The sequence below is a fragment of the Pseudochaenichthys georgianus genome, chromosome 8 (genome assembly GCF_902827115.2).
Source record: "Pseudochaenichthys georgianus chromosome 8, fPseGeo1.2, whole genome shotgun sequence".
Lineage (NCBI taxonomy): Eukaryota > Metazoa > Chordata > Actinopteri > Perciformes > Channichthyidae > Pseudochaenichthys > Pseudochaenichthys georgianus.
In genome coordinates, this window is record NC_047510.2 from 34,840,961 (window position 1) to 34,855,595 (window position 14,635).

Genomic DNA, 14,635 nt, shown 5'->3' on the forward strand with positions numbered 1-14,635 from the left:
GGTCGAGACAGCATGAGTAACTCCCACATGTTCAGACAGCAGGTGGAGAGGAGGGGACATAATACATTCACTACGTACTGAGATACACTGAACATCAGCAGGAGAGGACTCTTTAAAGTAGAGACACTACATACTGATATACACCTGAACATCAGCAGGAGAGGACTCTTTAAAGTAGAGACACTACACACTGATATACACCTGAACATCAGCAGGAGAGGACTCTTTAAAGTAGAGACACTACATACTGATATACACCTGAACATCAGCAGGAGAGGACTCTTTAAAGTAGAGACACTACATACTGATACTCCTAAACAGTGCCAAAAAAGCAATACAGGGAAAGTACATAACTATTATATTGCATCAGTGTCCTTAGGGACCAATAAAGCTAAAACCTTGTGTATTTTTTTTAACCAGAGACAAAAACAGAATTCAAATCCATAATGTTTTCTGACTTCTTTATTACTTCCCTTAGTCATGTTTCCGGTACGAGTTAATTGAGTAATAAACGAAATATTTGCAATTCCCATTTGACTTAAAGTTCTACAGTCAGGACCCAGAAACACACACATACATACACACACACACTTGTTTTCCCTCTCTCACATTATTAGGCATAATGGTGTAAAATGACCACGTGTGGCTTTGCGATGTTAGAGAAACGTCACCCCCGTGTGGACAAAAGCAGAAACTACAGGTAACACTGCCACAACCTCATTCAGTGTCGTCAGCTTTTTTAACTTAAATCCTCTCCACCACTAAAACTAGAAACTGTTCATCCCTAATGTTGTAAATATACAGTTTACATTTTCCACTCTATTAGACAGATACAGCAACACCCGGCTCTTGTAATGAGGAGCCGTCACATTAGTGAGAATAAAATGGAGCGTGGCATGAACTAAAGGGTTAGAAAGGAAGCACACGCCCATCTCTAGACAAAGAAAAAAAGAGACAGAAGCGATGAAGTGTCGAGGGATGGGTGTGAGCAGGTGGTGGTGGAGAGAAGTTTGTTTATTGGCTTTTGCTAATCTGGCTCAAAATGGCAGCCAAAGTAATTCACCATGTTGCAGGTGAATGGGAGATCAGAGGAGGGGGGGGGGGGGGGGGGGGGGGGTTCATTTCTCGAGGAACTTGCTGACGAATGACTCGAGTTCATCGTCGTCTTTGATCCCAACGAATTGATCGATGACATCCCCGCCCCGGATGGCGATTACTGTCGGGACGGCAGACACCTGGACACCAAAGACCAAGGAGGGTGTTAGCAGAACAAAATGGATACATGATAACTAGGGATGCTCCGATCGCCAATTTCGGGTATCGGCCGATCCGATCGAGTGGGCGGGGCCTAAATGGAAGATTTAAACATCACTTTAAATCTTCCATTTAAAGTGATGTTTAATAATCCGTATAATGTGTGCTACATATACTCGTATGGTAGTATTCATACTGTGATTGCCCTCCGTATAACGTGTGCTAAAAATGCTCATATGGTAGTGTTGATAGTGTGATTGCCCTCCGTATAATATGTACTACATATGGTAGTATTCATACAGTGATTGCCCTCTGTATAATGTGTGCTAAATATACTCGTATGGTAGTATTCATATAGTGATTGCCCTCTGTATAATGAGTGCTACATATACTCGTATGGTAGTATTCATACTGTGATTGCCCTCCGTATAACGTGTGCTAAAAATGCTCATATGGTAGTGTTGATAGTGTGATTGCCCTCCGTATAACGTGTGCTACATATACTCGTATGGTAGTATTCATACAGTGATTGCCCTCTGTAAAATATGTGCTACATATACTCGTATGGTAGTATTCATATAGTGATTGCCCTCTGTATAATGAGTGCTACATATACTCGTATGGTAGTATTCATACTGTGATTGCCCTCCGTATAACGTGTGCTAAAAATGCTCATATGGTAGTGTTGATACAATGATTGCCCTCCGTATAACGTGTGCTAAAAATGCTCATATGGTAGTGTTGATAGTGTGATTGCCCTCCGTATAATGTGTGCTAAATATATTCGTATGGTAGTATTCATACCGTGATTGCCCTCCGTATAACGTGTGCTAAAAATGCTCATATGGTAGTGTTGATACAGTGATTGCCCTCCGTAAAATATGTGCTGCATAGACTTGTATGGTAGTATTCATTCTGTGATTGCCCTCTATATAACGTGTGCGAGTCTCACCCCGTATTCGATAGCCAGGTCTGTGTGATCGTCTATGTCGACTTTAGCCATGGTGACTTTGCCGTTGTGTTTCGCCACGGCTTTCTCCAGCCTCGGGCCGAGGATCTTACAGGGCCCGCACCACCTGAAGACGAGAGGTCAAGAGGTCAAGAGGTCGTCTTTAGAGAGACAGAGTGGGTTATTATGGAACATGGGGTCATGTGATTGGTCTCGTGTGTGTCCACGGTTAATCTTCCAAACTACTCGACCACACACACACACAGATCAGGCAGTTAACTGCAGATAGTTTAATTAATGGAAAAACAGCGTGTGTAGATGATCAGAAATAAAACTTTAGAAAATAATCACAACCTGTGAATGCTTCAAATAACTCAATTATGATTTTAAACTAAGCATTCTTACAGTCAATCATTATAATCTAAAAATACTGAAGGCCGTCTCTACCTCTGCTTTAATGTTTTTGTTAAATACCAAAAACATTTTGTTTGTTCAATTAAAACCTTATTTTGCTCAGGGTGCAGATTAATGGCAATTAATGTTATCCTTTGTTACGGTCTTCTGGAGCCATGAATAAAATAAAATCATTGTTTCTTCTGCAGCGTTTCCTTTTTATATAGCCTTCCTATTAATTTCAGCTCATGGAGAGGTGCAGGAATGAGTCCGAAAACCAAGATACTAGTTCTCTTGTTAGCCCTTTTGGGTTCCCCTCGCCTGGAAGCCAATGTGTTTTTGTGAATGTGTTTTTTTTTGGTTGTAAGCCTGAAATGAGGTTTGCGGTTAACACAAGCTGAAGAGATGTTGTTTTTTGACCTAAAAAACGGCGGTTGCTAACAGGTGTCTAAATGAGACGACTAAACAACATAATGCCCAACATTAGCCACCTTTAGCTTAGCGGTGGTGACGTGAAGTCATGTGACCGTGCTGTAGTTCCTTTATAGCCCAACATTAGCCACCTTTAGCTTAGCGGTGGTGACGTGAAGTCATGTGACCGTGCTGTAGTTCCTTTATAGCCCAACATTAGCCACCTTTAGCTTAGCGGTGGTGACGTGAAGTCATGTGACCGTGCTGTAGTTCCTTTATAGCCCAACATTAGCCGCCTCTAGCTTAGCGGTGGTGACGTGAAGTCATGTGACCGTGCTGTAGTTCCTTTATAGCCCAACATTAGCCACCTTTAGCTTAGCGGTGGTGACGTGAAGTCATGTGACCGTGCTGTAGTTCCTTTATAGCCCAACATTAGCCGCCTCTAGCTTAGCGGTGGTGGCGTGAAGTCATGTGACCGTGCTGTAGTTCCTTTATAGCCCAACATTAGCCACCTTTAGCTTAGCGGTGGTGACGTGAAGTCATGTGACCGTGCTGTAGTTCCTTTATAGCCCAACATTAGCCACCTTTAGCTTAGCGGTGGTGGCGTGAAGTCAGGTGACCGTGCTGTAGTTATAGCCATCTGTCGCCGTCAACCTGGTTTATGTTTATACCGTTTCTGTCACTTGTCACTGATACTGTCAACTGTTTTAAAATGTTTTTACATCGTGTATGAGAGTTTTTCAGTCTGTGGCTACACGTATGGTTTTATTGTACCCGTGTACTCTCATGTTCCGATTAACCCAGCTTCCCCCAAATTTCTTTTTTGTGTCCATATCTATGCCGGGATCCTGAGTCGAGGCTAATCATGTTGCTGTGGTCGTGTGTCCTGGATCCTCTATCCTGAGTCCTGATCTGAGTCCTGGATCCTCTATCCTGAGTCCTGATCTGAGTCCTGAGTCCTGATCTGAGTCCTGATCTGAGTCCTGAGTCCTGATCTGAGTCCTGATCTGAGTCCTGGACTTCGGGTCGTGGCTGAACCTGTCTCTGTGGTCCTGCCTGACTCTTGTCATGCTGCCTCCCTGATGGCTTCCACAGGATTGTTGACATCCTCGTGGATTCATCTTCTCATTACAGACGCATGCATTTCCTAACATTCGGTCTATATGCTGTCAAATGTATTATCTCTTGGATTCACACACGGCATCTATTGCACGTCTGTCCGTCCTGGGAGAGGGATCCCTGCTCTGCTGCTCTCCCTGAGGTTTCTCCCATGTTCCCTTTAAACTGTGGGTTTTCTCTGGAAGTGTTTCCTTGTACGATGTGAGGGTCTTAGGACAGAGGGTCTGAGGACAGAGGGTCTGAGGACAGAGGGTCTAAGGACAGAGGGTCTGAGGACAGAGGGTCTGAGGACAGAGGGTCTAAGGACAGATGGTCTAAGGACAGAGGGTCTAAGGACAGAGGGTCTGAGGACAGAGGGTCTGAGGACAGAGGGTCTAAGGACAGAGGGTCTGAGGACAGAGGGTCTAAGGACAGAGGGTGTCGTATTGTCATACTGATATTCTGTACACACTGTGAAGACCACTGAGACAAATTTAACATTTGTGATATTGGGCTATATAAATAAACATTGATTGAAACATTGATTGTCTCGTGCTTTTACATTTGTTTTATCTAAATGTTTTCATTCTGCTTTTTATATATGTATTGATGTACAGCACTTTGGTCAACGCTGTCATTTTGAAATGTGCTATATAAACAAAGTTGGATTGGATTGAACGGTGTTTCTCCCATTGGTCCCGGACATTGAAATCTTCCCCGACAGAAACGTTGTAGTCCCACCTCGTAGTCAGAGCCCCGCCCCCCTCAGTACTCACTGTGCGTGGAAGTCCACCAGCACCGGCAGCTCGCTCTTGATGACCCGGACGTTGAAGTCGTCGTGGTCCTGGACGTTGAAAGAGGCGGCCCGGCGGAGGGAGGCGAGGGCGAGGGAGCGAGGGAGGGAGCGAGAGAGGACGGGGACTCTGGAAGACTGCAGGGAGGTAGAGAAGGAAGAGGAGACCGGGAGGCAGCGGAGATCTTTGGAGGAGAGCGTCCAAAACCTACGCGCCAGCAGCCTGTGAGCCATCTGAGGGACACCAAGAGATTAATGAAAGTATGCACACGTTATAAATCATAAAACACAAATAGCAGATCGACACTTGTTGAGGGAAAAGCAGCTCTGGTTGCATAAGATGGTGTGTGTGTGTGTGTGTGTGTGTGTGTGTGTGTGTGTGTCAGCATGTTTACAGCTCCCTACATGCAGGGCGTAGTGTGTGTGGGTTTCTCAGGTGTGATTGATGTGTGTTTACCTGAAGCACAGACAGGGTTTGACTAGATTCTCTTGTATGAATATTAGGGGTGTAACGGTATTCGGTACGGGCCCTTCGGTTCGGTACAGGTGTGTACCGAAGTGTACCGAACGAATATAACGTTAAACGTAAAAAATTGAGAACGTGAACAACTTTTTGGAAGTAATCTGAGGTACTGCGTTCAGAGTAATTTGCTCACATTGTGTTCAACACGTCATAGAGCGAGCAAGTCATTTCATTGGACGAGAGGGCATGCTATGAGAGCTGGTCAGAGGGATGCGTTCAAATGTAGTCAGTAATTTGAGGAACTGTCTAAATGGCGAACGCAGATAAAGTTGAGCTGAAAATCCTCCAGCATCTTTGAAGTGTCCGGTTTGGGAACATTTTGGTTTCGCAGTTACGAACAAGGATGACGGACAAAGACAGGTGGACCGAACCAACGCTGTTTGTCGGCATTGTTCAACTAACATTGGTTACGCGGCTGGCAATACATCAAACTTGCACACTCTTGAAAAGGCATCACCCGAACGTGAATATCACCGGTACCAAAAGACTGAAGTGCAAACCCAACTCCCGCTAGCATTTAAGCCTCCACCACTCGCAAAAACTTCAGACCGAGCCAAAGCTATTACAAACGACAAGTATCCTTATGTTGCCATGGTAGCAAAGCGCTACCTGGCTGTATCTGCTACCTCTGTCCCTAGCGAGAGGGTGTTCTCCACAGCAGGAGACATTGCTAGTGCCAGCTGATCTGCCCTTTCGGCAAGCAATGTGGACAAGTTCATCTTTCTTTAAACAACATGAAAATACAATGACAAGCAAGTCCTGATGTCAAACTGGCTGCTTAGGCAGTACAGTTCAAATACAGATTATTTTAGTTCATCGAAAAGCTGCACCTTAATGTTTATTTTATTATATTTTGTATTTATTTGAGTGAATACATTATTCACAGTTTAATAATAATACATTTAAAAAAAAAAAATATGTTATGTTTTGTGATAATTTTTTCTGCTGTACCGAAAACGTACCGAGCCGTGACCTAAAAACCGAGGTACGTACCGAAACCGAAATGTTTGTGAACCGTTACCCCTAATGAATATAATGTCATGGTAAGCACTGCTGCAACATATCTAACAGAAACAGCATGATGCAGTATGTGTCTGTGCATATTAGGGCCCCTTTAAGTAAAAGCACAGTATAATCAGGAAAATGTATTCAAAGCATCTAAAGGACTCATTCTGCAGGACAATGGCCTCGATATGAGATATTATTATATGTGACATTGTTTTCATATTGTTGCATTTGACTGTAAATAATCACTTTATTAGTCCCACAGCGTTACAGCAAAATGGCATAGCAGGTAAAAAAGGCACTTTACTTTACTTGAGTATTTCAATGTTATGCTACTTTGTACTTTCCCTCCACTAAATGTATTTAATCCCTTTAGTTACTTCTCAGATGTGGATGAATGATGTGAAATCTAACCAAGTGTTGAATCAGACTTTAGTTCCACCTGGAGTGAATCCACCAGCTACCCTGCAGTCTACAAAGTACTTCAGACTAGCTGCACCTCCACCAGCTACCCTGCAGTCTACAAAGTACTTCAGACTAGCTGCACCTTCACCAGCTACCCTGCAGTCTACAAAGTACTTCAGACTAGCTGCACCTTCACCAGCTACCCTGCAGTCTACAAAGTACTTCAGACTAGCTGCACCTTCACCAGCTACCCTGCAGTCTACAAAGTACTTCAGACTAGCTGCACCTCCACCAGCTACCCTGCAGTCTACAAAGTACTTCAGACTAGCTGCACCTCCACCAGCTACCCTGCAGTCTACAAAGTACTTCAGACTAGCTGCACCTCCACCAGCTACCCTGCAGTCTACAAAGTACTTCAGACTAGCTGCACCTCCACCAGCTACCCTGCAGTCTACAAAGTACTTCAGACTAGCTGCACCTCCACCAGCTACCCTGCAGTCTACAAAGTACTTCAGACTAGCTGCACCTTCACCAGCTACCCTGCAGTCTACAAAGTACTTCAGACTAGCTGCACCTTCACCAGCTACCCTGCAGTCTACAAAGTACTTCAGACTAGCTGCACCTCCACCAGCTACCCTGCAGTCTACAAAGTACTTCAGACTAGCTGCACCTCCACCAGCTACCCTGCAGTCTACAAAGTACTTCAGACTAGCTGCACCTCCACCAGCTACCCTGCAGTCTACAAAGTACTTCAGACTAGCTGCACCTCCACCAGCTACCCTGCAGTCTACAAAGTACTTCAGACTAGCTGCACCTCCACCAGCTACCCTGCAGTCTACAAAGTACTTCAGACTAGCTGCACCTTCACCAGCTACCCTGCAGTCTACAAAGTACTTCAGACTAGCTGCACCTTCACCAGCTACCCTGCAGTCTACAAAGTACTTCAGACTAGCTGCACCTTCACCAGCTACCCTGCAGTCTACAAAGTACTTCAGACTAGCTGCACCTTCACCAGCTACCCTGCAGTCTACAAAGTACTTCAGACTAGCTGCACCTCCACCAGCTACCCTGCAGTCTACAAAGTACTTCAGACTAGCTGCACCTTCACCAGCTACCCTGCAGTCTACAAAGTACTTCAGACTAGCTGCACCTTCACCAGCTACCCTGCAGTCTACAAAGTACTTCAGACTAGCTGCACCTTCACCAGCTACCCTGCAGTCTACAAAGTACTTCAGACTAGCTGCACCTTCACCAGCTTTGAGAACACTTTCATGATCAATCATTATAAAACATATCAGATATATTATTCTGAAATGGACCAATCTGCACAACGACTACTTTCACTGTCTTTCACTATATTTAGATGAGAATACTTTTCTACTTTCACTTGAGGAACATTTTGAATGCAGTACTTTTACTGTAACAGAGTATTCCTACACTCTGGTACTTCTACTCAAGTACAAGATCTGAGTACTTCTACTTTCACTCAAGTACAAGATCTGAGTACTTCTACTTTTACTCAAGTACAAGATCTGAGTACTTCTACTTTCACTCAAGTACTAGATCTGAGTACTTCTCTCTTCTGGTTGAACCTCCACTGCTTTGTTGTTTTTACACACTCCCACCAACAGAGGAGGAGAACTTTAAATATCGGGTACATCTCTGAGAACATGACTCTGAATAATAACTTTATAATCCCTTTAACGCAGATCCTCCTCCGGTTTGCTGCGTATCTCCCGGTTATTTAAGTTAACCTCCGTTATGACTTTGCCCTCTTCGTCCTCCTCTTCCTCCTCGTCCTCCCCGCCTCCCGTTACGACACACACACTCACACTCACTCACTCACACACACACACACACACACACACACACACACGTTCACAGGTTAAATCCTCACTACATACTCAGGTGTCACACACACACACACACACACACACACACACACACATTAAGGTGTTTAAAAGCGATAAGACATTTCTCCGTGTTTACCTTTCTGCTGCTGCTTCGGTGATCTTGGCCTTGAGTGACCAGTTAAGCCCTTCCGGTTTGGTAGAAAAAGGGACCGAGCCGCTTTTTATCCACGAGACGAAACTGCGGTTAGCGCCCCTTGGTGGTCGCGTGGGGAACTACATGGTACTGTAATTCTACTTTTAAAAGTAAAAATGATAATATTAATTGATTTATGAATGTCATTTTGGGAAATAAAGTGTATTCTGTTGCAAAAAAAGAAAAAAGAAATGGTTAAAAATAACATGCTAGTCTAAAAGCAATTAATAAATAGCTAGTTTAACAGTTAGTTGTCTTAAAAGTAATTGATACGTTGTCAAATGGTAAGGAGCCACTGTTATAGGAGTATTTATAACTTTAAATCCATCCCATATCAACTGAGTTGCAATAAATGTAATGTGTAATGTTGTTAAAATTGACCATTGTTCTGTAAACATAAAAACAATAAACAAAATAATTGAATAATTGAATAGTTTTTAATTATTATTATTATTATTAATTATTATTAATTAAATTACTAATATTCTAGTATTTTTAAGAAACAAATCATCTTTGTAGTGTAGGTCTTGGTTGGTATTGAATCCTTTTTATGACTATTGAGAATTTAAAAAAAGAAACAGAAAAGAAACAATAATTAAGATATGGTCCAAAAAGAAATGAAGACAAATCTCGTTAGTTGATTTGTTGTTGTTGAGAATGAATAAATAAATGTTCTTTTAACCAAAAATGAGTCTCTCCTGATTAAAATAAATGAGATCTAAATGATGTGGTTCTGATGTGGTTCTGATGGCTTCATCGGTCTGCGACCTTCAGCACTCACTGGATCGGTTCGCAACCGAGTGTGAAGCGGCTGGGATGAGGATCAGCACCTCCAAATCTGAGGCCATGGTTCTCAACAGGAAACCGACTGTCCACTCCAAGTAGGGAATGAGTCCTTACCCCAAGTGAAGGAGTTCAAGTATCTCGGGGTCTTGTTCTCGAGTGAGGGAACAATGGAGCGTGAGATGGGCCGGAGAGTCGGAGCAGTAGGCTACTGCAGTCACTGGGATAAGGTGAGAAGTTCGGTCATCCGGGAGGGACTCGGAGTTGAGCCGCTCCTCCTTCGCGTCGAAAGGAGCCAGTTGAGATGGTTCGGGCACCTAGTTAGGATGCCACCTGGGCGCCTCCCTAGGGAGGTGTCCCAGGCACGTCCAGCTGGAAGGAGACCAAGGGGTAGACCTAGGACCAGGTGGAGGGATGATATCTCTTCGCTGGCCTGGGAGCGCCTCGGGACCCCCCAGTCAGAGCTGGTTGATGAGGGGAAAGGGACGTTTGGGGCTCTCTGCTGGAACTGCTACCCCCGAGACCCGACCACGGATAAGTGGGAGAAGATGGATGGATGCGAGATCTAAATGTCCTCTTAAAAAAAGCACATTGTATTTTGCTTGAAAATACAGTTTAATATGTTTTTAGTTAAATTATTTTGTCTAGATTACATGAACTACTCCTTTAGCTGCCCGCACACAGCGCACACAGGAGTGATTGTTCTTCTCTTCCACCTCTCAGCATGAAAGCAGATGAAACAAATAAAAGAACAGCATCCTTGCTCGCTGCTCACCTGTAATCCATGATTTATTGAAATGGAAAAGTCGATGGTCTGCGCCTTTCATGTCCAAGAGGGGATGAAAGAGAGGGGAGATGTGTGTCGTAGGTCAGGTACAGAAACACTGGAGAACACGCACTCAGTAAGACAGGGGACATATTCCACAAGAGAGGACGACTCACGCATAAAGCCATGGTGGTAAAGAAGAAGACAGAGGAAAGACTTGGTTCTTTAAGTCCTCAATATCCTCTGAAAGCAAGCAGACTCTCTCTGTGTTGTTTGGATACTCCATTATTACAACAGCTTGATTTTATTCTGATTCCTGCTGTTCGGAAAGTGAAGCAAAGAAGATTGCTCTTCAGTGCAAGTGATCACCCTAACTTTGGACTTTTGTGCATGTGTGGAAGTATTTCAAGAGGCATTTAAGCCTTTGGGTGAAAGTTGGCATTTTGGAAAAACTACAGAGGAACGGAGAAGGACTACAGAGGAACGGAGAAGGACTACAGAGGAACGGAGAAGGACTACAGAGGAACGGAGAAGGACTACAGAGGAACGGAGAAGGACTACAGAGGAACGGAGAAGGACTACAGAGGAATGGGAAAGCCTCGAGTCCTTCCCACTGATATACTGATGACCCGTACATTTCTACAACTGATTTTTCTTTCTGTCGACATTTTTGTCACTGCAGAAACCTTAAATTAAGAAGGTGACTTTTCAATGCAACTGATTTCCCTCACCTTGGACTCTTGTGGAAGTATTTGAACTCTTTTGAACAGGATGCAGAATAGCTTTGAGGGGAAAGTTGAAATGTTAAAGGAAGGAACACGAAGGAAAAGCCTTTGTTCTTTTTATTCATTTTCACTAATGAAGTAACACTTTCTAAGAAGTAAGCCAGACCATTTCTAAATGCTGTTTTCCTTTTCTTTCTTTCACATTTTGTCCCTGCAAAAACTTTCATTTGGAGAGTGAAGAAGATTACTGTTCAATGCAAAGCAATGACCCTCACTTTGGACCTTTAGGGAAAGATACAGTAAGAGTTTGAACACTTCTGAACAGGATGCACAAAATAATGAATGCGGAAAGTACAGAAGCCTTGGTTCTCTGAGTCCTTTCCACTAATGCAGTAGTCGGTTTGGTTTTCACTCCAAAAACCTTCATTTGGGCAGTGAAGATGTAAAGCAGGGGTGTACAACTCAATTTCATAGCGAGCCACATTAGCATTATGGTTGCACTCAAAGGGCCGGTTGTAACAAATATACATATATAAATATATAATTATATAAAATAATGTATTATGTTACATTATTGCCTCTGAATTGGATTATTATCGGATAGGGTAATAACTAACTACGTCTGAAAGCAGCAGGGCAAATAATTGCAAGTCTCTTCAGTGCGCATGTCACAAAACGAGATGCATTGTGGGAAATGTAGTTTATGGGCAACCTGCTTCTGTAAAGTGGCATGTAACCTTATAATAAACGTATTGAGTTTGACACCCCTGATGTAAAGTAATGACCCTCACTTTGGACTCTTGTCAATGTGTACAGGAAGTATTAGAACACGTCTGAACAGGATGCCTAAAAGAAAGGAGGAACAAGTTGTAATATCTGGACCCTCTCCCATCCTTCGACCTCCTCTGTTTCGCAGCGTCGGACCCCCTGAGCTCTCTGCCGGTCTGCCCCCCCACAGACGACTCCGCTCTCTGTTCTGCAGATCCAGAGCTGTGCTGCCTGCTAACACACACACATTCACGGACATACACGACACACGCAACCACGGTCGTACTGCTGTGTGTCCACTGGGGTCCAATGATGCAGTTTCAAAGGATGTTCGGTGCGAAACAGATGCGTTTCAGCCTAAAGGACACGTCGTGCTGCACAGAGGAGCGGAGTTTGGGTCAGAGGCTTTTGCCGACACGTGGTCTTTGGTGTCAGAGAGCCCGCGTGTGCACGTGATCTCAGACAGAGGCAGGTGGGTGACTCCTCCTCTTCAGACATCAGAGGATCCAGCGATCAGAGACAAGCAACGGAGGAGGAAGAGGAGCTTTAAGGTGGACTGTGCAGGGAAATATGTTCTGCCGCCATCACTCACACCGAGAGAGGAAGATGCTCGGCTCTGTGAGTGGTTACAAAGTCTGGGAATTGCAGGTGAAAACCAGCAGAAATCCAGATTCAGAGGGGGGGTCCAAGAGCAAGAAACACGCTTCAGGAGAGACAGGCGCCCCCATTTCCTACCTCCCCTCGTGCAGTCCGACTCCCTTCTACGTGTGCCTTTCTTTCTCCCTGAAAACTCCCCCCCGCCCTCACCCTTCACCCACCCTGACCCTCCCATGCATCCCCGCTTTATGAGGAGACAAAAGGGGGAAGACCTCTGACTCCCTCAGGTGTAGAGGCTCTGGTCCTGCACTCATCTGCTTTTACTGTCAAAGGATTCAAAGGTTTTATTTGTCGTGTGCACAAAAAGCTGCAGTGACGTTTTGGGACTGTAGGCGGCTCCTAAAATACAATATGGCTACTCATCATGAAGAGACATGACAATGGTGCAATAGTAAGAAAGTTGCATAAGAAAAGCATTACATGACATGTTAGATGCTTATATCCAAAGTGACTTACATACTCAATACTGGGGACAGTTTGGGGTGAAGTGTCCAGGGACACAACGACATGCTGACTGCAGTGGGGTTTGAACCCCCTCCGAACACCAACACACTACCCCACTGTGCCACAGCCTCCCAAAATATGTTCATGTAAAACAAACATGTCAAATGTAATACTTTACAGTAGAATAAATAGTGTCTGTATAGCCTGTGTATTTTGTGTGTCTTTCTGTAAGGACAAATAGAAAGATAAGTCAGAAGTTGTGTACATTCTGAGTATAGTTTCTAGCTTCGTTGTAATGGATATATTGTCAGAATGCTAAAATTCATAAATGGCTAAGATAGCTTAAAGGAGACCTATCATACAAAATGCACTCGTTGATGTCTTGTATACATAAATATGTGTCCCCGGTGCATCGGGCAGCGTCAGAAAATAAAACCCTCTCTTTTCCTCCGTACCCAAATCTTTTAAAAACAGGGGTACCACGAGTGGATACAGATTTGCCGCCGATCTGACGGCGGAACCACAGAAAGTTGCTATCAGCAACAATGCCTGACGTGTTTTGGACGTAATCTCGTCTTTGTTTACATTAGCAAGCCTCGCTAACACTCAGAGCTAACTTGTACTGGAGAGCATGTGTTTAAGAAGCAGGAAATTAAAAAAGGAACTCACCTTGTGATAAACCCGCAAGAGAAAAAGCATTTGGGCTCCAGACTATTTCAGAAATGATCCTTGACGTGGTTTAAACAGGATGGCGTTTTATCACAGCAGAATTTAACTTTATCTTCGGTAGAATTCTGATCAGGCATTAGCTCCGCCTCCTCTTTTTTTTGTCAAGCTAAGGACCCAAAATCCGCGTTTCTCTAACAGGGCTGCAAAAGAGGGGTGTGAGCAGTATGTAGTGATGTTACGTATTGCACCGAGGCTTCTGGTTCAACGACTGAACAATACTATTTTTTTGTTGTTTATAAAAGCTGAAGCTAAATGAGATAATGTAGTTAATAAATGTATTCTTTGATATGGTTTAGCCTTTCTCCGGCTACAACATGGTTACGTTTATGAATATTATTAAGGAATACAAATCCCTCTTTGCAATGTTTACCAGCCTCCTTAGGCTTTTCAATCACAATCATTAAACTGGAATAAATACAATATTGTTAACATGAACATATGATTTAATGTTCGTTGTTTAGAGTTATTCTAAGGCTTTACTCATTGGGAACTCTGTATGAGATAGAGCACACTGTTGAGATGTCCAATCTGCCTGTTGTACACACTTTGACCAGCAGGGGGTTTGTGTTCAGATGAAGCCCATGATGAAGCCTCATGAGATGAACCCTTGCTGGAAAGCTTCAAAGCTTCATAAGGCTTCATCTCGCCATCACTAGCAGTATGAGGTGTGGCTACAATGGGTGCACTGTTTGGTATTTTGAGCAAAAAACTTCACAGACATGTTTTGAATAATGTAATACGATGTCTATGATCTCAATGGGACCAATCTGGTTAAATAAAGGTTTGAAATGAAAATGTATAGGTATGGCCCTACAATATATTTTTCCAATATAGCATGATAGGTCCACTTTAAAGTAGTCAATACACAGTTAAAGATGTTAGCTTA

At 43.6% G+C, this 14,635-nt stretch overlaps 1 protein-coding gene across 2 annotated transcripts; it reads right to left on the reverse strand.

Moving 5' to 3' along the window:
* Nucleotides 1-447: 447 nt before the first annotated feature.
* txn2 (thioredoxin 2) lies at nucleotides 448-8,908 on the reverse strand. Of its 2 annotated transcripts, none has more exons than XM_071204133.1 (4): nucleotides 8,821-8,908; nucleotides 4,882-5,132; nucleotides 2,207-2,330; nucleotides 448-1,235 (listed from the first exon to the last, which is right to left on the reverse strand). In XM_071204133.1, the coding sequence occupies exons 2-4, from the start codon at nucleotides 5,130-5,132 to the stop codon at nucleotides 1,119-1,121; spliced, it is 492 nt and encodes a 163-aa protein (XP_071060234.1). In that variant the 5' UTR covers nucleotides 8,821-8,908; the 3' UTR covers nucleotides 448-1,118. The 2 variants fall into 2 exon arrangements, with proteins under 2 accessions (XP_071060234.1, XP_071060235.1); XM_071204134.1 differs by lacking the exon at nucleotides 8,821-8,908 and adding an exon at nucleotides 8,586-8,674.
* Between the last annotated feature and the right edge of the window lie 5,727 nt (nucleotides 8,909-14,635).

Excerpts from the sequence above, each read along its gene's own strand:
- txn2 (XM_071204133.1), bottom strand. The coding sequence starts at position 5,132 with ATGGCTCACAGGCTGCTGGCGCGTAGGTTTTGGACGCTCTCCTCCAAA. Across the intron at positions 2,331-4,881 it reads CTGGTGGACTTCCACGCACA|GTGGTGCGGGCCCTGTAAGA; the intron begins GTGAGTACTGAG and ends TCTCGTCTTCAG. Across the intron at positions 1,236-2,206 it reads ACCTGGCTATCGAATACGGG|GTGTCTGCCGTCCCGACAGT; the intron begins GTGAGACTCGCA and ends TTTGGTGTCCAG.